Below are 26,456 nucleotides of genomic sequence, written 5' to 3' on the forward strand. Positions count from 1 at the left end.
CAAATATTTTGGGTTTCTGAATGTATTTTTAAATGAACATTTCATCACATTCTATAATGATGTTGGTCAAGGCGATTTATAACATCTTTTAAAAATAAATCTCTACCAGAGCAGTTCACAAGGAAAGTCAATTATAAAACTAAAATGCATATCGTTTTGAGAATATAATTGTTGTAAAGAATAAAATGTTTAAATTATATGCCTTGTCTTTTCATCCGGCTCACAGAGTATTTGCATTATGACACTTTCTATCGACGTGGCGAGTAAAATCGACCTTTTCCCGAAAGGTTTTACTGCACCGTTTACAAGTTAAACTGTGATAGTAATAATTTATTATTTATTATTTATGATGCATTTGTTTCATTGCAGTTAGTATATGGAATTATTGAGGGGCTTACCGGAAGTTCTCATGGAGTTCCATGTGTTTTTTTAACGAACCAAGTTTGCTGTAAATCTTAGAACAGCTAGTGCATCTTAACGATGCTGGTGGTTCCTTCGGTAAAATTGCGGCCTCGTGCAATATTTTAATGTGATCTATTTTATCCGATCTACGTTTGTACTTTTTTTCACAAGATGCGGAATCGTAAGTAGTTATAAGATTTTTACTAAAGTATAAATGATTTTTATAAATATTCTTCTCGGCGTCGTAGTGTACAATGCTGGTTTTGAATTCGTGAAAGCACCCTAAAACAAATGTAATGAATGTTCAGAGAAAGGAAAACCTTACAACCGAGACAGCATGTAACAAAAAGCAGATAATTTTTTTAGTAAATTATTATATTAATTAAAAGTTTTCTACCATCACCAAATTGCTCGGTGCATTCTGTCAAACAATCTGCAGCAGTATTATCACATTTGTTTTTGTTACTTTTTTCTTTTGACATTTTCTTGGTCGTCAATTTATTACGTTTCTTCTTGTGTGAATTCTTATGATTTAAAAGCAACTCACTTTCGGTAATCAAATTATCGGATGTTTCTTGAATAGTCATGCTGTTATTTACTAGTGAATATGGCAAATCCAGAACATTATCATCCTGAATCTTATAAGCAGTTACTTGTGAGTCAAGAATTTCATGAACATTCCAGTTGCCAATATTTTGAATATTTTTATTGCATTCAAATTTTAACTCATTTTGTGCTATATTTCTACCGGGAAGTTCAATATTTTTAAATAATACTGTATTTTCAATGGAGGATTCAGTGTCCTTTACAACGTTATTTGCCTTTTCTCGTCCACAGATGTCATTTCTGATGATGATACTCTCTGGGAGCAATTTTCTGACCGTTTTTACGTGTTGTTCTGCACAATTGTGTCTAATTAATAAATCCAAATCATTGGTATCACTGTTTCTACTATCTGTCTTGTAATTATAATCGTCCAAAGTTGGATGTAATAACTTGTGTACTTCATCAGAATCTGTCAAGTAATTCCCTATGCCTAAAAAGTCTGTATAATTTGGAATACAAAGTTCTGACTGGATTCCGTTTATTTCATTCTGATTTGAAGTACACTTAAAATCTTGACTTTCTATATTTCCCTGATCAATCATGTTTGTGTTTAAGTGAAATTCTTGTTCCATGTACATTTTGGATTGAAGCATACAATTTAGTGACTGATCGGTCATAACTGTTTGGCTTTCTTCTACATCGTCGATTCTTAGTTTATTTTTATCAGAAGAAGCAAATGTTTTCACATTTATTTCGTTAAAATTCTTCTTATTGGAAGTTCCTTCAAGTAAAGTCTCTTCACTAATTTCATTTTCTGATACCCATTTAGGGCTCTCTTGTTTTATGGACAAAGGCTTATAGACCTGTTTCCTTTTGTTTCCAGAGTTTTTAATATATACTTTTTTTACATCTGTTGCAGTAGTCTGATGTGCTTCTTTAGATATGTGTTTTACAGGATCACAATTATGTTGAAGGTTCCCTGGTACGTCATATCGATAATCCTGTGAATTTTCTGAATTCTCTGCCTTGTATTTTAATTTTGTACATTTAGGTCTTAAAATGTTTGGTAAATTTCGAGTGACTTGTTGTGACAGAGCCTTCTGTACTTGTAATGACTTTTCAGTATTAAATTTGTTGTCATCTATATTTAAATGATCTATTGATATAGTTTCTGAAATCTTTGATAAATGTTGAGAATTATAATTATCTATTGTATCAGATGAAGGAGAAATTGTAGCAATAGTTTGATTGTTCATGCTCAAGTTGTTCCAGTTTATTCCATCCTCAGATTGTTCATTGTTTCTTTTCAACATATACAAGACGGTGTTTCCTTTAAAGTTTTTGATTATTCTTCTTGTATAAACTTTGGAGATTTTATTTGTAAAGTTACGATTTTGATGTTTTAAAGCATTCATGGAAAGGAGAAAAACTTTTTTGGACTTCCATCTATCATCCATCAGCATTGAATTAGGGGTAGCCATTCCGTCGAATTTTTCTGAATTTGAATAATAATCTGAAAATAAGGTTTAAGGACGTTGATGTGATAAAAAAATGTAGATTAATTTTAACAGTACGCACAAAATGGCATTATAAAACTGAAAATTTAAAGTGACGGATACACAGCTTGCGTCCACTAGCATCAGTTGTACTGCATGATGTTACTAATCGACGTTTGAATAAAAAAAATGAAATATTCGAAAGATGAGATAATTTACATAGTTAGAAAATGCACATAGTTAGTACAAGTCATTTGAAAAAAAAAAAAAAAACTTCATAAACTACACTTACCTTGACTGAGGGAGAAACAGAGCCCAAAAACAATGACAGCCAGAGTAAAATCTCGGATTGAACATTGTGTTACACATGTGACATATTTGAAAGGATAGTGATAGATAAGCGGTGTTTGGATCTTTCTTTAGAACATGTTCATTTTTCCGACTGTTACAAAGATTTAAGCAATAATCTTGGCCTTTGGCACGCTTTTATTGAGTTGCGTAGGACCGAGGACGGCACGAGCACACACAAGTTAAGTCCTTACGCGATAAGAAAACATAAACATTCCACCGAGAGATCACAAAGGTGTTCAGGAGCGTATTTAAACAGTTTGGGACCCCAGAATTCATTGTTTTACAAAATTAACAATTTACTGTTTTCGAGTAGCTTTAAAATACGTCTTGTGCTTATTATTTTATTAAATATCACTATTAATCATTATTTTCAGAATTGTCTGCAATATGTTAATGAACAGCTGATATAAGGGCAAAATATTTTATTATTTTTATAAATAAATCATATCCCCATGAATAGAAATTTTTGCATAATAATTTATCTGCATACAGATGAATATAAATAAATTAATTGTAATAATGCATGAATATTTGTATGTGTATATATATGTATAATACAGGTAATTTACGATTACCAGTCATTGTATTCAGCAAGGTCATCATTTTGATCTTTCAATGAAGAAAATAAAATGTCACGCGGTTTCGGTCGAGGATCTTCTGTAATTTTTGTAGGCAATGCTTTCACTTCTCCAAGCATCCATTCCAATTCTACAAATAGATTTTATATTCTAGTAGTTGTTAAACAAAATATGTAAAATCTTAAGTACAAATACTAGCCTGGTTCTGTTAGTTTCATGCCTCGCAATTCAATGGGGCCTATAATCTGTTTAACCATGTTGCCATTATTGTATATGAAAATAGTAGGAAGATTCTTGTCTGGCCAATTCGGAATACATGTGGTCGATACACTTTTCAAGAATTTTGTTGTTGGATATTTCTTTGCAAGTGCAGCCAAATGTTGGTTTACCAATGTACAAAGAGGAATACTGAAAATAATGAAAGCAAAACGTATTTATAAATTTTTATATGTTGGTTGATTGTGTTTCAAAGGCTTATATTATAACTTGAATCTTTATGGTCAATAATATACCCTGGCTTGTAAAGGTGAAGAACAACCCATATGTGCTCTCCAGCATTGTTAACTTCATGCACATAGTCCTGTGCTGATATTTCCTTAATGTCACCATATTTTGCTTTACTTGCCAGCTGTTGTATCTCTGCTATCCTTTTACGCCGATATTCTAAAAGTACCTTTTCATCTTCTTCATCTTCTAATTCATCAAGTTCGTCTAATGTCCTGGAGTTTAGATCATTTTTGGCTGTCGAAAACAAAGATTGACATAGATTATTGTATCCTATTTGGTTATACAGATTCATATATTATGAATTCTATAATTAAAATTTAAAAAATAGTACATTACCACGACCAGTTTTTTGATCTATTGTATTTTCTAGTAAATCGACAATCTGATCTTCAGTGATTTCCTTTTCTTTTTGCTTCTCAGGAATGATACCTTTACTCCTAAGAATGTCGTTCCACTCGGTATCTTCGTTAGGGTTTTGCTATAAAGAGAACAAATTAGAGAGAAAATTAGTTGAAATGAAAATTCAAATCTACAAGTAATATGTGCTACAGAAATTTAGCATGAGTCATGCATGATTATTTTGTGAAAGTGGAGCAGAGAAGAATTATCTGTTAAATTCATAATTATCAAGAAAATTGTAGAATTTTATTTTAAATTAGACGCGTGGATGCATAGAACCTTAGCATGTAAATTTTTAACTACTGTGAAATGAAATTTAATATAATGCGCAACCTTAAAAGGGTAACACATCTGATTTTTACTTAATACATTATTTCAACTAAATAGCTGCAAATTATATCTCTACTTACCATTATGATACATACAGTAATCCAATTTTATAAATGTATTATGCTGTTTGGAAGTACCTTCGATTATAACGAAAATAAATGATATTCAAAAAGTACAAACGTGGAAGAGTCTAATATGTACCACTGTGTACTGAAATAGCCTTATGGTGGGGTCCTATTACAAACAGCTACATAACACTGACGTATGTATGTACGTGATCAGTGATCCCAAAAAATTCCCTAGATTCGTCATATGTATTTTGTTAAAGCTGCTCAAGGAACTTGATTCTCCTAGCGCGGCTTCTAGTTGCTTTCAGTAGTCAGATAACGAAAATGAAGTATTTATATTACTCTATTGCACAGATTAATGATACAGTACTATAATTTAATATTTTAATTGAAAGTAAATCGTAAGAGTGTATCATTACCATTGGTGTGCAATAATTATGATAGCCACTCTTTGACAGTATATAAAGTAAGGATAGATGACTATTAGATAACGGGGTATATATCTGGACTGATCTGGACGAATCGAATACTGTTTCTCTTTAATCTAACCTCACCTAACTACTCTACTTTGATCATAACGTGCACCCAGAGCACGAAGTGATTATTACCGTAAACAATTAACTATACATAGACGAATTGTGCGTTTCTTCTTATAGTAAATTAAAGTACTAAAAATGCAAACTAATGTTGTCTTACAAACAACACGCGATATTTATTCTTTAATTCGCAATACTCGAAATACTCGATTTTTCACGCAACCGGTTACAGAATATTGTTTGACAGTTCAACGACATTTCAATGTTTACACTCGTGGTACTACCATTGATAACAATGGTTATGAAAAACCCAGCACAAAAATTAATGCTTCATTGAGAACTGATTTTATTCAAGAGTATATGATTCCCAAGACTGTGAACCACGAATACGAAGTTTTTCAAAATTTTAGATATAGGTCTAAGGCCTGTGCGTCAAAAAGAAGGGTAGTTTTAAAAAATCTTGAATCTTATTCACAAGTACTACATATTGGCTTATTAAGTCACAGTACACCAAGGACATTGTCTGTTGCTGTTAGACATTTTTCCACAAATTCTGCATCAGAGCATGTTGGCTCAAATAACATTGAAGCACCTTTGATGGTAATGACAGGAATTTGGAAAAAATTATCAGAATGCCCACCTGTTGAATTTGTACAAAATTCGTTGATCTCATTGCATTCAAGTACAGGTTTGCCTTGGTGGGCTACCATAGTACTTGCTACCGTCATGACAAGAAGCATAGTAACAATACCACTATCATGTTATCAGGTATAAATTTATGGATCTGTATTATGTAAGAGGACAATTTTTCAAAATTAAAAACAATATATTCTTACAGGTATACATTACGGCAAAATTGCATAATCTTAAATATGAAATGGAAGACATAGTGAAGGAACTTAAGAAAGAAACTAATTTGGCTGTAAGGCAATTTAAGTGGACTGAAGATTATGCCAGATCTGTATACAATCGATCAGTAAGTAACATTGGGATAGTAATAATAGTGAAATGTCAAGTTTTAATCAATGTTTTGAAGTCAAATTTGCTTTTTTTTTTTCTCAAACAGGTCAATTTTCATTTCATTAATTTTTTTAGCTGAATACACAATGGAATAAATTGATTGTCCGTGATAATTGTCATCCTATGAAAGGAGCCATACTTGTAATCGTTCAAATTCCATTATGGGTGATATTATCAATTACCCTCAGGAACTTGTGTTACATGCTGCCTCATGGAGACACAGGTTAGAGACAACCAATTTCTTGTAGAGCAATGTCGAAGATCAATTCGAGTGGTTTTGTTATTGTATCAAAAAGGTTCTTAATTTTATTGTTACAGCTGCTCAAATAACTTATCTCGAAATGGCAGTAGGTGGATTTGCTTGGATTTCGAATTTGACATATCCTGATCCAACGTTTATATTGCCAGTGTTGTATGGTCTTTCAAACTTGGCAGTTATTGAAGTATGTGCTCAATGGGTGATTCGTATAAGAATAAGTGTTTAATGATGCAATTATATTCCTTTTGTAGATTCATCATATGCTGAAGGTTGGAGAACACAATAAAACACAAAAATACGTTACAAATTTTATGAGGTGTTTGTCTATAGCTCTGGTGCCAGTGGCTGCATACATACCATCAGTAAGTTTTAGTAGAATAAATAAAATCCGACTCCATCACAGATGTCGCATTATAATAGTTTTATTAAAGAAAGCAACAAATTCTTTGTTTCGTTCCAGTGTATCACTTTGTATTGGACGACAAGCAGTTTATTTGGAATTTTTCAAAATCTTCTTCTTGCGTGTCCAAAATTTCGAAGGCTCATGAGGATACCTAAAACAGATGTAGAATTGGAACATCCGTACACATATCTTTTCGAAAAAATCCGTAGCAGGTTGGGCCTTCAAAAGGAATTAGAAAGAATGAAAAAACTGTGATATCCCGTGTAATCTTATGTATCAATTATAAATAAATAGCTATTTCATTTATATTTATGACGACGATAAGTAATTGCGATAGCGCACGCATCCGTGACGTCGCAAAAATTATAAACGAATGATAAATGCAATGTTTCTATTCTGTTTTCAAATATTAATCTCAATTTCAGAGAAGCGTGACGCTCGATGTTGTTGGATATGCATACACGATCTGCTTGTCGAATTACATTTTCGTGCGGATACAAATAGCTAGTATGATACACTTTAGAAATATCAGCTGATATCTATAGCAACCCATACGTTCAGTTGTCTCTACGTATGTATACGAATCGTAGCATCGAATAGCTGAAGCATAATTTGCACAATTGGCAATTGGTATCTGCACAAGTGCCGGCCAACTGGCTTCTCCGTGCTTAGACGGAGTATGTACACTTTGACATATGAACGTCATAATGTTAACACAACCTTTGATCTGACCCTATAGATAGACAGATAACCCTTTCTCAGAAATTCCCGGGAGTACTTCGCTCGCGCAAACCTCGACGCGAGTCTTATAGATACGATTTTCACTTTGAACTAACGTAACGCTAATTCTATAAAACATTAAATGCATGTTTATTAATCAAAGTAACAGCATACTGTGAGTTGAGTACGTGTCAAAGATGAAACACTCAAATAAAACGGGCCTTAGCATTCTCTTGGTATTATTGTGCATAACGGACATCACTTTAACGGTAAGCAATCGTCATCTGCATTCAAATATCTAACGTAGTAATACATATTATTGTGCAAAAACTTTTCTAATATGGCGGACGTATCGTTGAAGTATATTTTCGGAAATTTTAAAAATGACTTTTGCACGTTCACGATACACTTTCGATCGCACACTCGTTAGGGGTCTACCCGTTTGTTTCAGATTTACGATCCAAATTTTCACACGACGAAACCTCCGAGACGTCGTGAACCTTTAGAACGACAGTATTCAAACAAAGGAAGCTTTCGATTGTGCCGCGAAGAGCAAACATCAGTCGCATCCGATTGCGAAGAGGCGAGAGGTGTGGATTCCGACGAAGTGGCTACTGCGATTGTGGAAAAGAGTAAATGGAGTCCATGGGTTAAAACAGTTGGTACCGAGATTGAGCAAAGGCAAGAGATAAAAGGCATTGCTGTTCACGACAGCACCGACAGCGAGCAAATTGAACAACACTTTGAGTCAAATCCTTCGTCCAAGAAAGAAAGTTATCATCATAATTATGAACAAAATGGGCGCGATGAATATTCCAAACGCTTTTCTAGTGCTGAGAAGGTGAAAGAGGATTCCGAAGAAACCCATGGGATTCCGCCTTTCGATAAACTGACAGAGAACCAAGAGACCTATCCATACCAAGATAGCCTCACTTATTACAAGGTACGAGTTCGATTCTCTATAATGCGTGCACACACTCAGTGGCTTTACATAGTTAGGAATATGTTTTAACGGTTCTTGCTATTAAATAATTGCAGAAGCCGCGAAAAGAGAAGATACTAAGTTCAGGAGCTTCAACGCATTCTAGCACCGTTGCGAAGTATAATTCCGTATCTGGAGTAGAATGTCCCTATGCAGGCGCGAGTGGACAATTCGTTTATCCTCCGGACTGCAAGTTCTTTGTCAACTGCTGGAACGGACGGGCGTTCGTTCAGCCTTGCGCTCCAGGAACGCTATTCAGTCCCGAGAAACTTGAATGCGATTTTCCACACAAGGTTAAATGCTACGGTGGCGAATTGGCAGACTTTACTTCGCCTGACTACCTGGAAGACACTGCCAATCGGGAGCCGTTCGTGCAAATTTCAAAACCTCCTCAAATTCTGCGGGAAACCGCGAATTTCAATGTAGGTCGAAGAATTCTTAAACATCTTGTATGGAATATATCAAACTTGTTATTTCTTTTAGGCAATAAAATGTCCTCCACACGTAACTGGTTTATTAGCTCATGGATCAGATTGTACTAAATATCTTCAATGTGTCAATGGCGATACCTACACAATGAATTGTGGCCCTGGAACTGTATTTAATCCGACGATCAATGTATGCGACTGGCCATACAATGTTAGGGGTTGCGAAGGTTAACGACTGATAGCTAGTTAAGAAATGATTATTTTCAGATTTCTGTGTTAAGATACGTAATATTGTTTTTTTATACAGATGCGTTGAAGAATGTTGAAGAGGTAGCAGCAGCCACTGAAGTCTATCGTCTGCCGAAATCAAGGGAGACCTCACAGACAGTTAAAAGGAAGGTTGAGTGTCCTGCGTATCATACGGGGCTACTGGCACATCCAGTTGACTGCAAGAAATTCCTCCAGTGCGCCAATGGAATTACTTACGTGATGGACTGTGGACCAGGAACAGTTTTCAATCCGACGTCATCCGTTTGCGATTGGCCGTATAATGTCGATGGTTGCGCCAGAGGTAGATAATACTATGATCGTACCAATAGCAATAGTTTTTTTTTGATTTCATTCTTTTTTTTTTCACTACTGTTCTTGTACATTAATACGTATTCTCCGTTCGTAAGCCTATGATGAAGACTCTCAGCCTGAGGAGACTTTCAGTGGATATTGGCCTGGAAACAATAATGGGAATGGTAACACTTGGGAGAATTCACAGCAAAGTCATAATCGACGGGAAGAAACTCAACAGAATTCGCATAACGATCAGACTCAATCGGCATCGAGTGGCGTCGGTCAAGATCGACATCCTACTTCTTTTATCGGAAATAACAGTCGGTCAAGGGAAGATCGTACTGGTCACGATGTTCAATGGCATAACGAGTATCCCAGTTATTATCAGCAGCAGAGTGGATCCACGGATACTAATCTTAGGGAGACTGGACAATGGCAAGGAAGTTACGGAGTACCGGAAAACATGAACCGCAATCAAAATCAGCGGGAGTCCGTTTTCAATACCGGTGAACATGATTATCATTACGGTCAGGGGCACGATCGCCATTATTGGTATCGTCATGAAACAACCACGAATGGATACGATGATATGCATAAACCGTGGAAAATAGCAAAAACAGATGACGACGCGCCCAAAGAAGATGGTCAAGATACTTATCATAAGCATTATACCGGAATTGGGGGAAGCCAGGATATTCCAAAAGAGGCTACTCCAATAGATTCCTCAGATATTGGAAGGGGTTTCGGGACAATCAACGAATTCAATGAGAATGTTTACGTGGACAGCAATTACAAGCTGCCCGAGGAAGTCGAGGGCCCCGATAAGGACAGCGTCGGTACCTCGACAAACGTGCAGCATCATTCACTGAGTGAAAGTGATAACAGTGGTACTTCACTGGGTGGACTAGAATCGCAGGTGGTTCAACCAGAAAGAATTCGTCCAGTTCAGGCAGGAGGAATACAATTGGGTCAGAGGCCTGCACTGAGCAATACCTGGAATCAAGGTACTTACAATTAGTATTTAGTGCATCGATGCGTAGACCCCATCGCTTTGGTAACGTTAAGTGCTAGCCTAGACAGTCTTGTCTAGTATTAGGATGAAAAACTGAGTATTGGCGACAGGTGGGTATGAGATCTCAAGCAGCAAAGAACGGACGGAAACTCTAATTACTCCTTTAACGATTAACAACAACACAAATGACACATCGCCATGCACGACACGCACGGACACGGCTTTTTCCGCTAATACTACTTGCCGCTTTGCGAATGGCAGCCGAGGCACGAACTTTAGCTTTCAAGCTGGCACAAATCAAGGTTCAAACTTTCGGCCTTCGTCGACTCATGCCCAAATCCATCCGAATCTTGGATATGGTAAGGAATACTGGGTAGCTACTGAGAGCAATCCAAAGAGCACTTTGCAGTTGGAGGGACGATCCAAGAATACAATGGAAGACAGCGCTATCAAGGGAAGAGAGCGTGAGACCAAGATTAGGCGACCGGAAGTCGAGGAGAACATAGAGAAGGACCAAGGCAAAGGTATCGTTGTAAGAGATTCAGGGAAGGTTAACGCAGTTTCAGGCACTAATAGGACGGCGCAAGGAGGAACGCTTAACCAGTGGTTTGGAAGAACGAACATTCGTACGGAGCCTGCGAAAGCCAGGCAGTTGGACTCGAGGTTAGATCAGTGGGCTGCCAAGACTAACATTTTCCAGCAAGCCAAGGGAGCATCGCGAACAGGTATTCAAGTTTTGGTATATGTATAAGATACTCGAAGGACTAAATGGTAGCTTGAGCGGGTTGCTCATGGAGATCGTTCTCTGCCCACATTATAGATGCAAAGACAGGGGGACCTGAAAGCCCCGTGAAGATCGACGATCCGCGTAGAGTAAAGGGTATTTATGTCAATGTGAACGGCATAAAGGGTCACTACATTACAAAAGAAGTGGAGATAAATCAGGGACATTCGAAAGCCCAAATCTACACGTACGCTTTGAATAAGACTTACGCCAATTCTTACGGTTCACGAAAACCGATAGTCTCTCCCGATGTCGAGAGATCGACAGTAGAACAGGTGGCGCATTCGGACAGTTTAGATCTTACGGACACAGCCAGTAATTATCCTGCTAGTAATCAAACGATCCACGGGGACTACGTTCGTCGCTTTGAAAAGACCTTCGTGCCTGAGATAGATACTAGTACCAAGTATGAATTCTCTTCGAAAAAAATTCACAATACTTGGAATCCCGTCTTAGATTCTAATATAACGACGCCCGGACCAACGACGAAAGTGTCAATGGAAGTAGACAAGGCTCAAGCACAGCATCAGAAGAATGTCACTTTTATTTTCGACGATCCTATAGAGCCTGGAGTCCGTTTCTCAGCATCCGAAAAGAAAGAGGAGTGGAAACCGAAACTTGTTTTCAAGAATAAAACCGGAACGAGTGATGCGAATGCATCAATCATGTCAATTAACAGAGATAAGCTTGACACGGATGTCTTCAATGAGAAAATAGTATTTGCAGCAGGTAAATAGGTACACACATGACACAAATGGACGATGTGTAGCCACTAGCGATTCTGCGAGTTTGGACAGCGACGTGACTGGACTCCCACTATTCTGATTGACTGACTTTACGTATGCTGTGTTGTCACGCTTCAACATCAGTCCATTTTGAGGTGCCATCTCTTCAGGAACCGAAATAAGTCCTCTCATAATGAAACTGATGTTGCATTGAATGTGACGTCATTAGCCTCTGCGCGACCTTGAACAAAATACGATCGCTAGTGGCTATATCTCGTATATTTGTATCATGGGTACACACAGGTACGCTGTCCGTAGGATTCCATGGGTGCGCGCATGACCAGTAGGACTTAGTTTAAACATTACTTCGATCTATGGTAAGTGTTTTTTTTTCTTTTTTTTTTCAACTGTTGTTTGGCGATTGCGGCTTTTTGCTCTTCATTTTTGCTTCTGGGGATCGATTACACGCATCAGCATCGAAAGCATGCGAAATTCATCTTTGAGGCGTTGGTTTGTTAAGCTCACAGAGGAGTGTGCCAAATAAACATCAATCGATTTATTAATTTACTTTCAGAAGAACCTCCATTTCCCGTGTATTACATACCGGCTGTACAACCACTTGGAATCGAGCAGTCAAAGAAACATCGATCAGTTACTCCAACCTCAGGACAGGTAGGGACAACATCAAGAATCGCCCTCCTCCTAATGTACAAGTTCGTGAGAGTCTTTTTGATGACAGGTAATAAGACTACGCGGTGGGTTGACCCTCAGAGACGGCTATGTTGAAGTTCAAGGTGTGCAACCAGGTTGGGGTACAATTTGCGACTCGAGAAACCAATGGACTCTCAAAGAGGCTCACGTTGTGTGTCGCCAGCTTGGATATTTTAGGTAAAGGTTTTATCAGTAAAAACGCAGCTTGGTCATAATCCTTTGATAAGGATGATCAGAATGGCAGCAGTATGCATTTGAAGTTTCCAAGTTGTATCGTGTACGTAGAGGCGCCGAGATGGCATGGCAGGGAAGACTTAATCAAGCGCACTCTCCCACTTGGATCGCCGCCAGCAGCGTGACCTGCTTTGGGAACGAAACGAACTTTCAAGAGTGCAAGTAAAATCGCGAGATTCGAGTTTATTTACATGCAGCTTATTCAGTAACGGATAAGCCAATCCATTTGATGATTACTCAGGTTCATTCACAATCAACAATGCCAAGTGGAGCGAGATGCAGTTGGAGTTCAGTGTCTTCAAAATAGGGTCGCACATTGTCGCAGCGATGAAATTCCGCACGGCGGACAATGCTATCATCTGGCCAGTCCTGATTCAGGACTGAATCATGCCGAAGCTCTGAATTACTGCGCCTCCAGGGGAGCAAGATTGTTGGATATTACTAGCCAGCATGAAAATAATTTCATATCCGAGTGGCTGGTTCAAACACATCCAAGTGTGAAGTCGATTATGACATCTGGCCTTGGCTTTACTACTATGAATAGAACCGTCTGGATTTGGCAGGACACGAATAGCGCAAAGTTCAAGTGAGTTCAGTTGGCAGGAAATCGGCGTGGACCTTCGAATAAATGATGAGCGCTTCTGAGAGGGTCTATTTTACCTGACGGCTAGGTTCAGCAAATGGTGGCCAGGCTGGTTGGATGACCACAGGAAGTCTCCGTGGGTGAGCTCCAGGCCTGCCTGCATCATCATGAAACGAAGGTTTCCTTGCCACGAACATCCCGAACATTCCTGTCTGACTGATTACTTTTTTTGGGACGCGGAGGACTGTGCTACATCCTTCCAAGGACACTCCTTCATTTGCGAAAAACCCTTTAATGATATTGGTACAGTTTTCATTAGGTGTTTACCTGTTAGAGTGTTGATAACTTTTTTTTACATTCTTCGATCGTCGTCCAGGATGCGTTTCCGGCAAAGGGAATGGATACTCGGGCACAGCCAATATAACATTTTCCGGAAAAGATTGTCTTTTCTGGGACGACGAGATTCTAAAACATTCTTTGGTGCTGACGGTGAGTCTTGCTGTATGTGAATCCGTGAGTGAACTTGTTCCTAGTTTCGATGCTGATGTTACAGATACTTCCCAATTGGGTTAAAGGAAAGCTCGAAGGGCACAACTACTGCAGGAATCCCAATCCGATGGAGGAATCGGTGCCGTGGTGCTTCACTGCTCTCGGAGAGCGCGAGCATTGTGACATCCCAGCGTGCAGTACATTAGGTAAATTCCGATGATGCTAATACCTGCCACAGCAGCATCCAGTTCATCACGAATAGATCTCACTATTTCTAGGTTCGGAAAAGTCGAACGTTGGCAGTGGTTGCAAGCCCAAGTTCTTTGAGTGCACTGCCGGAGAGTGCATACCTGAAGCCTGGCTCTGCGATGGAGACAAGGTAATCGATTAATTCTATCTGTATTTTTGCAACATTATTGACGCTTAGGAGCGTCTCTTTCGCATCCTTTAAGGACTGCACGAATGGGGCGGACGAGGAATCCTGCGCTCTGCACTTGGATCACTTCACAAAGACTGCGAAGCACAGATTGAAAGGACACGATGTTGAGAAGTGGCTAAATACTCCGTTGAAGACGTGTGCGCTCAGATGCAAGGAAGCGGACTTCACGTGCCGATCATTTGCTCACAAGTATGTTTTTAAAACGTGTACTTCATTTGAGGCTACTTCTTTTAATTTAACCGATACTGATTCTTAGTATTTTTCAAAATATTTGTTATCGTTAGCTTCGGACGCAATGTGTGTTTACTGAGTGATGGAAACGTCGGCCTTACGGGTGCTCTCGAACCCAGCAAGGAGTTTGATTACTACGAAATGACAGACAGATCCGTCATTTGCAATGACATGTTCCGATGCAACAACGGAAAGTGCATCAGTCAGTTGCTGCGCTGCGATGGCAAGAATGACTGCAACGATCATTCGGATGAAATCACTTGTACACTCGAGGAACTCGACTATGATATCCGGTTGTCTGGCACAAGCAACAGCCACGAAGGAAGAATCGAGGTGAAAGGTAAGTGAACAGTACTCACATCCACAATGGATTCCTAAATGACAGCACTCAGTCCTCGGACTGAAAGATTTATGCTATAATAATTCGCTCGAAATTAATAAGTTTCAATAATAGTTCCTTCTCGGTAACAGGAGACATTTCGAATTTGCTCCTTCTGTAATTTTACATTTTTAACAAAATAATGATTTATTCAACTTTTCTTTCCCGTCGAATTAGTGCCAATGCGAGGAACTTTGCGTTTTTAACGGGATGTATGATATTTCATGATCGCTAATTGCTACAAGTTTTTGCTAGGCTGTAAAATATGAACTCAGCGACAAAGTTTTAGAATCGGTATTGCGTAGTGCACGGCGAATGGGGCCAGGTCTGCGACGATGGGTTTGGCATGATCAATGCTGGAGTCGTCTGCAGGGAATTAGGTTTTGAACTGGGAGCTCTCGAGGTCAGACCAGGGGGATTCTATGGGAATTTGATACCGCCGACGCGCTTCTTCGTCGACCAGCTCAAATGCCGCGGCAATGAAACTTCCCTGAGACAATGCGACTTCGATGGGTGAGCTATGACACACTGCTCCCAATGTTTCATATGAATTTTCAAGGTCCGGCACACTCGAAAACCCAAGACTTCATTTCTGCGTATATTTTATAGCTGGGGTGTCCATGACTGTCTACCGGAGGAAGCCGTAGGCGTCGTCTGCAAAACTGCGATAGACACCTGCCAGGAAGATCATTGGAAGTGCGACAATAGTCCCGTTTGCATTCGAACGGCATTCATTTGTGACGAAGTGCAGGATTGTCCAGACGGCGCCGATGAGAGTCCCGAGCATTGCGATGTACGCAGATGCCAGCTAATTTGTTAGACTTGTAGTCCTTGCCCCATTGTTCCTAACTGAATGCCCGAAATATGATATCGCAGGTACCATTTGAATTACGTCTCGCAAATGGCAGCAGTCCACTCGAAGGTAGAGTTGAGGTGCGTCATCATGGAATTTGGGGAACAGTGTGCGATGACGATTTTACGACGGCGGCAGCCACCGTTATCTGCAAATCGCTTGGCTATGCGGGGCCTGCGATTCCTAAAAAGAATGGGGCCTTCGGTGCTGGCGAGGGTCCCATATGGCTCGATGAGGTATTGTACGAATTTGCTTACCTGTAAGCGCAGTTCGCATCACTTCATCCTTTTTGACCCGTGAAGTGTTTTGGAGATACTCCTCAAACACACTGCAGCTGGGTTGATCTTCCAGGTATCCTGTCAAGGAAACGAGAGCCAATTGTATCGATGCGAGCACAGCTTTTGGGGTCAGCACAATTGTGGCCACGACGAGGATGCAGGAGTCATTTGCACCGCTGGAGACGTCTTTGCGGAGTCTGAGGTAATCCCCCATTGACAGAGTAACACTGTCGCATTCTTTGAGTTATATCTTTGCGCAATGTAAATGCCATCTATAAGTGCCGTACGAATTATTATCGATTATCAGCTAACTAATAATAATAATAAAGGGGTCAAACGTGCTTCCCTTCCACGAGAACTCCTCGTATCCATACATTTTGTATCGTAGCTCATTATCCCGTCTGAGTTTATTTTATTAATCTAATATTTGCTATAAATGTACTGTTGGCGGAGCAGCACGCGAAGGAAACTGTACCGTATCTTCCGGAAGTAAGTATAAACGATCTGCTACCGGCCGAGTGCGGCAAACGACTCGAAGATTTTCCCGACGATAGTCCTTTCTTTCAAAGAGTGATCAGGGGTAACGTTGCACCGAAAGGGTCATATCCTTGGCAGGTAATCATTTTAATTTCCATATCAGAGAGTGTATGATTTCCGTATGAAAAAAAGGCACCTTTGATTGATGTCGAAAGGCCAGTATACGGGTGCGGGGACACAGCCGATCGAACCACTGGTGCGGCGCTATTATTCTTTCTCCATTGCACGTCCTTACGGCTGCTCACTGTCTCGAGGGATACAACAAGGCGACGTACGTAGTGCGCGCTGGGGACTATAACACAGAGGTGAGACGATTCGACGATTCGACTATTCGACTATTCGACTATTCGACTATTCGACTATTCGACGCACTCTCATCGCTCGTTTCGCGAGAATTTCTCGAGAGAATCGCACGAGGAAAGATTCGAATGTTGCCGCTACTTTCAGATCGACGAAGGAACGGAAGTGGAAGCGAATATCGAGGACTACTACATTCACGAGGACTTCCGGAAGGGTCAGCGCATGAACAATGACATCGCTCTGGTGTTGCTCAAGGGTCGAGGCATCCCGTTGGGCGAGAACATAATGCCGATATGTTTACCCGCTGAAAATCTCGAATATCTTCCAGGACTTAATTGCACTATAAGTGGTTGGGGAAGCGTAGAGACAGGAACTTCCGGTAGGAGAAAAGTTGATTTATCGGTATCTCTACCCATAGAAGGATTTAACATTCTCACTACGTTTTCCTGTGGTACCTTCGTTTCGTCGTTTCAGGTCATTCGCGAGACTTGAGATTCAGTTGGATACCACTGATCGATCAGTCGATCTGCCAGGCTAGTTACGTCTACGGTGAAGGTGCGATCAGCGACGGTATGTTCTGCGCAGGATTTCTCGAGGGCGGCGTCGATGCTTGTGACGGGGATTCCGGGGGTCCTTTAGCGTGCTTTCACAATGGTCAGTAGCAACATTACGATACTAGATATTTCGGTATTGCATTCGCATATTATAAAATCCAACGAAAATTACTGCGTTTAGGAGCGTTCACCCTGTATGGAATAACGAGCTGGGGTCAACATTGCGGCGCAGAAAATAAGCCTGGCGTCTACGTTCGGATCGCTCATTATCGAAGATGGATCGATCAGAAGATTCGTGAATCACTCGCCGGCCAATAGAGTTTAAATGGATAGGATTAATAAATATAGAGTGACACCTGCAACTTTTGTTAATCTGCACTTTATTTCGTAAGACATCATTCTTTCTACATAATATTAATGGTTGTTCTTCTATTTTGTTTGTTACGTTGTGTTATTGAATTTGTGTATGTATGTACAGTAGCTCCAACGTATCAAAAGACGAAATAAAGGCATTGAACTTAATTCAAGTGATCGGCGATATTTACAGAATACGAAAAAACGAACTAAATCCGATTCGTCATAAATCTTTGTACCAGAGTGTCATTATTAGATATTGATATTCGTGCAAGTATGTGCTCTGTAATTTCTATCTATTATTACTCTCCGCCTCTGTCCACTGTGTTTGACTCTGCTTAATATTTCTTCGCGTCTTATTATTTAAGCATTTCAAAAAATTTTTTACTCGCAGCTCATTTAGGAAACACTGTCTTTGTGTGAATGAACGTAAAGTTTGACCAATCACCAAGTGTCTGATTGTCACGAATTACAATGAATGCCACGTGACGCGATAAATAGGCATGACACAAACTGAAATGCGCATTCTGTCTTATAGTCGGATTTATTAAAATTTACAGTGGTCGAAGTTTCCTGGCTCGGTGGACAGCGACGGGGAAGGTTTTGTGTGAAACGCCAGAGCAGTCTAAGTGTAAGATGAATTTAGTGCATTATAAAAGTGTCACGTCGGATCGAGAGGTGGAACAGTCGATTGATTAGTCCTGTGATTGTGTTGTGCGTATCAGACCGGTTAAAGATGATTGGGGAAATCAATGTTTTTTCCACATAAAGTCACTTAAGGGAATGTCGAGCAAAAATAAACACACACACACACACACACACACACGCGCGCGCGCGCGCGCACACAGATCACAAAATTAAACTTAATTCTAACTTAGAGGTTTAATTTAGGTATAATACGACCCAGGCACGTTCCATCCGCAAGAGAATTGAGTGTTTATTCGAATGTCTCGAATGACTTGGGATTATCTTCAAGTAATTCTAGTTATTCGATAGAGCTAATCCTTAGGAGAGGTTCTTCTCAGCGTGAACTGAAATACGTACTTGGATTTCTCGCGACACTCACTCCCTTAGGTCTGACTAAAGACTATAGTGACTAGATAAAAGCAAGGATACCAATTGTTCGACGAAATATAATTCGAATAAATGTTAAGCGATGTTCAGGGAACTGATCAATTTAACGGAACAACTTATCCTCGAGTTTCTCGTAAACAATTCGAAATTCGATTATGGGCTAACCTTATATCTAAAAAAAGCATTTGGATATAATATGTATGTATATACACGACTTTCTTATTTACAGATTATAATCATAACGCTTAGCTGTGAGAGACTAAAACGATGTTAGTAAATGAATTCACGTAAAACGCTCGAGCGAGTAAAAGAGGTAAGCAATTATGCGCAGCTGTCAATAAGATTTCGTTTGCTGTCATCTCCTCTACGTCAGTCAACCTCACCCGCATTCTTGCATCTCCTCTCTCTCTTTCTCTCTCTCTCTCTCTCTCTCTCTCTCTCTCTCTCTTTCCTTGGTGCTTTCATACACAAACAAACGGACGCGCGCTTTCGCCCTTACTCTCCTGTATTTTCGCCTTACATTAGTCACATCCACATTAATTTATGGTAACATACGCAACACACTCTTCGAATGGCTCATTAAGTTGCGAGTGCTGCCTCTGACAAACAGCAATTGTATCCTTCGAAAAGAAAGTTTTCGTTTGACGAAATTGATGACGCACTGGTTAGTTTATTTCTGCGAGGCTTGACTTTACGAAAAAAGATTAAAAAAGGGATTGACGTGAGGTGCAAAAAGAAGTGTGTAAAAAACGAACGGTATAAAAAGTGGCAAGTAAGAAAGAATGGACCGCCATACGCTTTTGATAATTTCTAACGTTCTATGCATATTGACAATGCGCTGAGTGTATGCGTATGATATATTTCATTTAGTAGATACTATTATGTAATAGCGTGTTATGTAATAATATTAGAGTGCGTGTAATAGTCAACTTCCATATATTTTAGATGACAGTGGCTCGAGCAATAAACCCATTTCATTATCAGGCCTTAAATTGCAGAGAGGGTATAACCGACGAGGAGTCTATTTACAAGGTGAATTTAGCTAATTGGCTACGTGGATATTTTGCTATTTCGCGAGTAGCATTCGCGATGGTAACCGAAGTGAAATTTCGTTCGGACAGAAAAGTTCTTTTATGAGTTCCAGGATTAATGTGTTGCACTAGGGCAAGCATTAGTCATTCTGGTTTGGCTGATTTGGCTGATTTTGCTTACTTGGGCTTACCCATCAGTTATGAAGTCCGATCGTCTGTCTGTTCATCTAAATTGCGATTTCTGCTCGTGATTAAACTTCCATTTTAGAATTGCTTATTCCCGATCGATCATTGACTTAGATTCTAAAGTCTCTCGGTGCATTAATCGTGCGTCTGGTATTTGAAAACGTGTTCTTGCTCAAGTCGCACAGGCAAACAGACAAATAGACAAATAGACAAATAGACAGACATTCAGAACTCGCACTGCAAATCGGCAAATTGCTCAACTCTTAATATATCCAATTGTCAAATTGTCTATGGGACACAGTATGGACGAGATGATGAGACGTGTCACTGTTGATACGTAATGGAGTCGCAGGTCGACGGTCGTCGTGCCTTTTACATTTCGGGGAAGCAAACTCTTGGTCCCTATACTTTCAAATCGATGACAGTGCTTCGAAGAGTCTCTCTAAAATGAGGAAACGAAGGAACTCTGTTTTCGTTTTATTTTTACTTTCTCCATTGAGGAGCATGGCGCCATCTGTTAGGACGTGATAAAAAGTTTCAAGGGAAAAATGTTGCTGCACATCAGAAAAACATGACATTGTGTCATCAGTCGTCTAAAAATTCAAATCAGGATTCGGGCAAGTTCGCTCAGATTTGAGTCAATCTGTTCCACTTACACTCCAGCTTTAACTTAAGTTACAGAAACGAATCTATTATTCACACCTAGGTTTGTTAGCGTATATCAAAAGGACTATTAATTATATTTTATGTACTATATACTAGGTACTAGGTACTAGGTACTAGGTACTATGTACTATGTATTGTGTGTTATATACAGGTGGAATTCGCGTAAACATATCTCATGCTCACGCCCCGCATGGCCGGCATTCCTAATCCTGCGATCCTCGTGAAAAAATTCAGTCCGTGCCAACTTGGGAATTATCTACCTGACGAAATTAAAAAAGAACAAAACATCGTCCTTGTTCATTTGTTCCTTCGGCCATTCATGACTTGGCGATTACTTAAAGATTCTATGTCTATGTCACTTTTTCTTGGCATTTTGAGCCCGTAATCTTAGTTTCCCAGTGTTTCTGTTTCTCTCTGTGCACTTTGCCATCGGAACATTGAATCGGCCGAGACTAAGTTCAGCGCTTGTGCTTAAGATTTTCATGAACGAGAAATCGTGTGAGGCTTAGGAACTATACTTACTGCTGTAGTCGATACTGTCATATGAACTTTATTATAGTCTCTCAGGCGAATTTCGATGCTTGAGGGTTGATTCACACTGTAGCGAAACTAAGCAAAATTTCTATTATTTTCTCAGCCCCGCCACTCTCTGCCTTTGTTTCCAGATAAGGGCACAACGAAAAGTTGGCCCTGCTTTGCCTCACTTCGCAGCAGTTTGAATCATCCTCGATTCGATCCGACAATGTCGGGCGTCGAGACGCGGATATATAAAGAAACCGAGTTACGTCGGGCCAACATCTGAATATGCTTCGCTAGTCTAAATAATCGTAAGAACGCGTGAGATCTCTTCGTGTATTTTCGATCGCGAGCAATCTCAGAGCAAATGCTAGATTAATACCTTCTGGTAATACTTGTTCCTCGGACTTCTCTTCACTCCTCTTCTTCTCCTTTCTCCTTTGGCATTGATCTTCTTCCGTTAATGAGCTCGACCCTCCGGTGAAATTAGTTCATTCGTTACACTTCTACTGACATATTGGCATAACTGTTAGAACTGGATACGTAATAACATTTTGCCGCATTGTACTATAGTAGGCAGGACTATCCAGCTGAAACGCATCAATCAGATTTGGCAGCTGGTACGCTTAAGCCGAATGTCCCTTTACAATAGGAATAATGTATGTGTGTAATTGTGTATACCTATTAGTATCTCTCACGTTCCGTGCGTTTGATCGAGGCTCGATTTCACTGGGCGTTCAATTCGGACCTAACAACATTTCAAAGATTAATTTGACAGGACGACGTGCATCGGACTGCTTGCCCAAGAATCGCGTCAATTGTTTGACTTACTTTAAAGACTTGTAACGTTCCTTCTCGGGGTTGTTGTCCGGCGGCTCGCACTCGAACGACGCCAAAGCCAGAGCTGCGCGAATCGGCGAACATTAAACACAAGTAAGAAAGATTTTAGTTCGAAAGGCGACTTATCGTCTCTCGGTCCTTCGAAACGCGACTCACCGTTTTCCGTGAGCACCGGACTAGCTTGGAGAAAAGCTATCACTCTGGGATTCTTCTCGAAGGGACAGGCCACTTGCTTCCATGCGATGAACTCTGTGACCTGCTTAGCGAGCTGCCAGAATTTCTCAAAATTGATGTGCCCGTTCGGTAGTCTGAAAGACGAAGAAACGAGAATCTCAGAGAGGCGAGTCTTCCTGATAACTTGATAACTTGATAACTTTCTGCGAGCCGACAGCAGTGCCGTAACTTTGAGGATTCGGTATGGGAGCCGAGGGGGGGCGGGAAGAATGGAAAGAGGAACGATTGGATTGGAATCGAGAGAAGATTGGCCGCGCGTAACCGTGCACACCTACGTACGTTCACACGTGTCGAAAGATTCGAAAAAGTCGGCAAAGTCCGCAAAGTCGGCAGAACCGACGCCTCGGAATTATGAGAGGCGAACTTTTGAAATTTCTCCCCGTGAAGCTGACGTATTCGTTAAGTACAGCGCAGATAGAATATTTGCATAGCTCTATCAGTCAACACCTGTCCGACTGATCAGATTGCTTTCACCTTGTCCACCTTTCCCGAAGGTTTTAAATCTTTTGAACCTTTCCTATATTTTCCATGTCTTCGCGGGTTTCGGTTTTCTCGCCACGCTATCTGAACCGTTAACACCATTCGCGAAGCAGCACAACTTTTGCCATTACAAGTTTAATAAGTTTACACGCATACAGCGATGCTCAGGAGAGTGAAAAGAAAAGACGACAGTATCCATTACTACTGGTAGCTTCTTGAAAAATATCGAGAGATTTTGAAATAAAATTAGTAGATTGGAAAAGGGAAAGACGGAACCACGAGAGCAGCGCAGGAGATCGAGGAATCTCACTGAGATTTATATAAGTTTCAAAATTAGATTAAGGGCATTAGGTTAGGTTAGGTTAGGTTAGCGGACAATTCTAAGAGGACTTACTTGTTGCTGCATCCTTCGTTGAGAAAGTAGAGGTCCTTTACGAGAAGACTAAAGAACGGAACGACTATTCGCTGTCGCTCGTCCGTCGCACCGGCGCTCCGCCACATTGCCGCTTTTAAAGTACTTCGGTAGCTGCTGAAGTTGCTGCTGGGATCCATCTGATGCTCCAGGATCGAAAACTTGGCTGACTGGACCTTTGACCACTGAAAAGGATGAAAGGAACGATGTAAGATGAGAAGATCATTTGAAAGGTATGGTTGCGACTCTGAGAGCGATCGTATTAATCGCATCGATCGCATCGATCGCATCGATCGAAGAACCCTCCGATCTACGCGTAAGTTCTCGTTGTCGGTCTACAGTTTGCGAATTAAGGGAGAAAACTTTGATAAATCCTGGTGAATTCTAGCAGCGATGTGCCTGAACGGGCGCTTCTGCTCCCAATGATCGGACAGCAGGACGGAGGATGAGCAAGAGGAGCAGGAGGAGCAGGAGGAGCCCGAGGAATACGGCCAGCAGCCGCGTTCGTGCACGCATGAAGCATGTTTCCGACAGACGGTAGATGCATCTGACTTGGCATTGAACTGCAATCGAATCGATAGTATTGCTTTCGACTGCCGTGGCGGGTTTTCAGATATCGAATTTAACGGCGTCTGTCGGCAGCGTCGGATGAGGTCATCGACCGCTAAAGCTTTTCCTCGGTAACCTCTGCTTTCGCCCCGAAAGCATGTTTAGGACACGAAAGACTTATTCTCACATTGTTTCTCTACGATTCACAGCAACTCCTAGAATAATTTAATTAATTTCCGCGGCAAAATTTCCGCGAGAGAATCATGCTCGTGACGTAGGATTTCTTCCGTCTGCTGAGTTTCTAACTGTATCCCGCTTTATACCTTTATGTTTTGATAAATGTTTAATGTTACCAAGTTATCTTCCATGCAGCAACTGAATATTGTCGCGTCAATTCGAAACGGAACTTTGACTAGCGAAATACAATAATTTCGCTTTGAAATTCGTATATGCAATAGGTGTGTTCGCGATTACGAGGACTGTAGTGTATTTTACTCTTTAATATTATTTTATTGACAATATTTCATGACGTGACGCAATTTTAAAAAGGAACAGGAAGCATGAGAACTAACATTTGAGAGAACATACATTCGAGTGGAATAACGAAATAGGTAGCTGGATGATTTCAATGAAGAATTAAAAGCGAAATTTCTGCAATTCGTTGGTCATCTAATCAGGTTGTGCAAACGAAAGGTATAATTTTAAATGGCAATCATAGTTCCCTCGTGGAGGAAAGATACGGGAGGTTTCTCCAGAATACCAGCTGAATTCATCATCTTGTTGGATTCGGGAACAATTGGGCAACTCCACTAACTAGCGCGTTTCGCCTGTTGCAAAGCGAATTTTGAGTATTCGTAATCCGGATTCGATTAAAAGTGCGTGAAATATTAGCGAATTGTAAATTTTCATTAACGAAAATTGCCGCGAGAACTTCAGACCAGTACGCTCCGCGTAGTTTCCGCAATTATTTCGTAAAGCCCTATAAATCAGCTACGCGAACCAAATGAACACCGAATAGATGTAGTGCGATTCTGCCAGAATACCAGAGTACCAGAATACAGGATATCGGGATACCAGAATACCAGCCTCTACAAGCCTGCAAACCCACGACTCTGCTAGTCAGCTAACTAACCCGTCACACAACCTGCCTGTCTGACTGTTCGTTCGCCCATCATCCGGTGGGCTACTATTTAGCCCGGCAAAAAGCACAAAATCCTGTAGGCCTGCAATTGAAAACTGTGGACGTAAGTGAATTGAGAGCAATCATTCGGTGCACGATGAGAGACGTAGCGGAGGAAGTGTGGAGCGACCGGACGGGTAACTCTTCAAGAACAATTAGCTGCGAGTAAAAGTAGAGCTGAGGACATTCTTCTTGAAATAGTCGGTACAACATAAATGTCCATTATTGCTGGCCGAAGTCGATGGCCATGGATGAATATTTGGATTGGAGACAGATGGATCAAGTACCGTGACACCTCCTGCAAATACTCAACCAGATTTACGGATTCTTTAACTTATTACCTGGAGCTGCACAATTATGACAATTAGCTAATATCTGCGCTACAGCGCCGACTAACTCGGAACTTCTTAACGAGGGCAAATGCCGACCTATATTTCATAGTTTCCTACATAGACTGGCAGCAAACTAATAGGGAAATTCAGTTAAACCAGTTTAGCGATTTTATGTCGAGTGCTAAAGCGTCTAGCCATTCGTTCGATTGGCGATCGCGAAACCACAGAAAAGTCCTAGTTAAACTCCCACCAGAGACATAATTTTACGGTTCACGGTAAAGTGTTGAGACTGGACCCGGATTTGAACCTGGATCTTTCGCGTTCCAGCCAAGTGCTCTGGTCCGTGTCGTCACTTTCCCGCGGGACTTGTGGTAGGGCTTCCTCCCGGGGGGCCCCACCCACCTCACAACGCTACTTCGATAATCTACAGAATAATTGGCAACTTACCGTTTTTTTTAGTCTCGAAATCGGCGACATATTGAGGCCTGCAATGATCGCCATCAGAGAGTTGAAATTTCCAATGTTGAAGCATTCCCGGGCCGTTTCTATCCAGTATTCGACTACTCTGACCCGTTGCTTCTTCTTTGCGTGCTGAAAGTGGACGAAGTTGAAGAAGTGGAAGTTACGTTTGAAAAATCGTTAAGCACGGTCTCGCCTTTAGTTTCCAACCCCCATCCTCAAACCCGGAAAAGTTCTCGTACGTTTTTGCCGGAAGGGGAAATCCCTGGCGGCTTGGTGGCCAGAGTAGACGGAACTAAGGGACTCTGCTACTCCGGGAATATCCCACGAGGTTATCTACCGATCTGAGGCAGGCGTGAAACTTTTGTTTTCATGACGAGCCAACCTCTAATATTCAGACTAGCGAAACGTGGCTCGTTTTCGGCTTCCTTGAACTTTCAAGTCG

The 26,456-nt window shown here is 40.6% G+C and overlaps 4 protein-coding genes and 1 long non-coding RNA gene across 31 annotated transcripts in view; 2 read left to right on the forward strand and 3 right to left on the reverse strand.

The window, feature by feature from the left end:
• Positions 1-6: 6 nt before the first annotated feature.
• On the reverse strand, positions 7-5,138 carry LOC107265305 (viral IAP-associated factor homolog). 4 transcript variants are annotated; one of them, XM_015734634.2, is made up of 6 exons: positions 4,690-5,138; positions 4,217-4,358; positions 3,886-4,114; positions 3,573-3,781; positions 3,371-3,503; positions 2,222-2,461 (listed from the first exon to the last, which is right to left on the reverse strand). In XM_015734634.2, coding segments are annotated over exons 1-6 (717 nt in total). In that variant the 5' UTR covers positions 4,693-5,138; the 3' UTR covers positions 2,222-2,460. The 4 variants fall into 4 exon arrangements, with proteins under 4 accessions (XP_015590117.1, XP_015590118.1, XP_015590120.1 ...); XM_015734631.2 differs by lacking the exons at positions 3,886-4,114; positions 4,217-4,358; positions 4,690-5,138 and adding exons at positions 7-314; positions 399-684 and having other exon boundaries at positions 800-2,461; positions 3,573-3,712; XM_015734633.2 differs by lacking the exon at positions 2,222-2,461 and having other exon boundaries at positions 3,255-3,503.
• On the forward strand, positions 5,014-7,203 carry LOC107265307 (cytochrome c oxidase assembly protein COX18, mitochondrial). 5 transcript variants are annotated; one of them, XM_025082225.1, is made up of 7 exons: positions 5,014-5,143; positions 5,750-5,981; positions 6,052-6,189; positions 6,309-6,456; positions 6,552-6,676; positions 6,744-6,854; positions 6,953-7,203. In XM_025082225.1, exons 2-7 carry the CDS (start codon positions 5,811-5,813, stop codon positions 7,148-7,150), a joined length of 891 nt encoding a protein of 296 aa, XP_024937993.1. In that variant the 5' UTR covers positions 5,014-5,143; positions 5,750-5,810; the 3' UTR covers positions 7,151-7,203. The 5 variants fall into 5 exon arrangements, with proteins under 5 accessions (XP_024937993.1, XP_015590121.1, XP_024937992.1 ...); XM_025082227.1 differs by lacking the exon at positions 5,014-5,143 and having other exon boundaries at positions 5,477-5,813; positions 5,902-5,981; XM_015734635.1 differs by lacking the exon at positions 5,014-5,143 and having other exon boundaries at positions 5,237-5,981.
• Positions 6,616-9,459, reverse strand: LOC112493951. Of its 2 annotated transcripts, none has more exons than XR_003058942.1 (3): positions 9,331-9,459; positions 6,850-7,046; positions 6,616-6,755 (listed from the first exon to the last, which is right to left on the reverse strand). It is a non-coding gene; the product is annotated as an uncharacterized LOC112493951 (long non-coding RNA). The 2 variants fall into 2 exon arrangements; XR_003058941.1 differs by lacking the exon at positions 9,331-9,459 and adding an exon at positions 7,357-7,476.
• On the forward strand, positions 7,744-18,130 carry LOC107265302. Of its 12 annotated transcripts, none has more exons than XM_025082206.1 (28): positions 7,746-7,884; positions 8,046-8,558; positions 8,654-9,019; positions 9,081-9,252; positions 9,333-9,596; positions 9,703-10,593; positions 10,712-11,326; positions 11,422-11,700; positions 11,842-12,114; positions 12,685-12,782; positions 12,850-12,998; positions 13,107-13,217; positions 13,297-13,641; positions 13,727-13,941; positions 14,015-14,127; positions 14,192-14,333; positions 14,406-14,506; positions 14,580-14,755; positions 14,851-15,137; positions 15,482-15,689; positions 15,786-15,969; positions 16,053-16,265; positions 16,381-16,509; positions 16,764-16,922; positions 17,000-17,149; positions 17,292-17,523; positions 17,619-17,798; positions 17,880-18,130. In XM_025082206.1, the coding sequence occupies exons 1-28, from the start codon at positions 7,813-7,815 to the stop codon at positions 18,014-18,016; spliced, it is 6,774 nt and encodes a 2,257-aa protein (XP_024937974.1). In that variant the 5' UTR covers positions 7,746-7,812; the 3' UTR covers positions 18,017-18,130. The 12 variants fall into 12 exon arrangements, with proteins under 12 accessions (XP_015590101.1, XP_024937974.1, XP_024937975.1 ...); XM_025082207.1 differs by having other exon boundaries at positions 10,712-10,960; positions 11,162-11,326; positions 11,422-12,114; XM_025082208.1 differs by having other exon boundaries at positions 10,712-10,960; positions 11,168-11,326; positions 11,422-12,114.
• Positions 18,062-26,456, reverse strand: part of LOC107265304 — a 169,991-nt gene continuing 161,596 nt past the window's right edge. For 2 of the 8 annotated variants that reach the window (XM_025082217.1, XM_015734625.2), the window contains 5 exons: positions 26,000-26,143; positions 23,474-23,676; positions 22,522-22,673; positions 22,357-22,429; positions 18,062-22,273 (listed from right to left, as the gene is read on the reverse strand). In XM_025082217.1, coding sequence (XP_024937985.1) covers positions 22,252-22,273; positions 22,357-22,429; positions 22,522-22,673; positions 23,474-23,676; positions 26,000-26,143 — 594 coding nt within the window. In that variant the 3' untranslated portion in view covers positions 18,062-22,251. The remainder of the gene's footprint in view (positions 22,274-22,356; positions 22,430-22,521; positions 22,674-23,473; positions 23,677-25,999; positions 26,144-26,456) is intronic. The other 6 variants (XM_015734630.2, XM_015734627.2, XM_015734628.2 and 3 more) reach the window with 6 other exon arrangements.

Source organism: Cephus cinctus, unplaced genomic scaffold (assembly GCF_000341935.2).
Source record: "Cephus cinctus unplaced genomic scaffold, Ccin1 Ccin1_scaffold0215, whole genome shotgun sequence".
In the NCBI taxonomy this organism is placed as follows: domain Eukaryota; kingdom Metazoa; phylum Arthropoda; class Insecta; order Hymenoptera; family Cephidae; genus Cephus; species Cephus cinctus.

Coding starts and splice junctions, on each gene's coding strand:
- LOC107265305 (XM_015734631.2), bottom strand. CDS start 3,398: ATGATGACCTTGCTGAATACAATGACTG. Junction 685..799: donor CACCGAGCAATTTGGTGATG/GTAGAAAACTTT, acceptor CATTTGTTTTAG/GGTGCTTTCACGAATTCAAA. Junction 315..398: donor GAACTCCATGAGAACTTCCG/GTAAGCCCCTCA, acceptor TTACTATCACAG/TTTAACTTGTAAACGGTGCA.
- LOC107265307 (XM_015734635.1), top strand. CDS start 5,352: ATGCAAACTAATGTTGTCTTACAAACAACACGCGATATTTATTCTTTA. Junction 6,457..6,551: donor GCTGCCTCATGGAGACACAG/GTTAGAGACAAC, acceptor TTATTGTTACAG/CTGCTCAAATAACTTATCTC. Junction 6,855..6,952: donor TGGCTGCATACATACCATCA/GTAAGTTTTAGT, acceptor GTTTCGTTCCAG/TGTATCACTTTGTATTGGAC.
- LOC107265302 (XM_025082204.1), top strand. CDS start 7,813: ATGAAACACTCAAATAAAACGGGCCTTAGCATTCTCTTGGTATTATTG. Junction 15,970..16,052: donor AGAGTCCCGAGCATTGCGAT/GTACGCAGATGC, acceptor ATGATATCGCAG/GTACCATTTGAATTACGTCT. Junction 17,150..17,291: donor CTGGGGACTATAACACAGAG/GTGAGACGATTC, acceptor CGCTACTTTCAG/ATCGACGAAGGAACGGAAGT.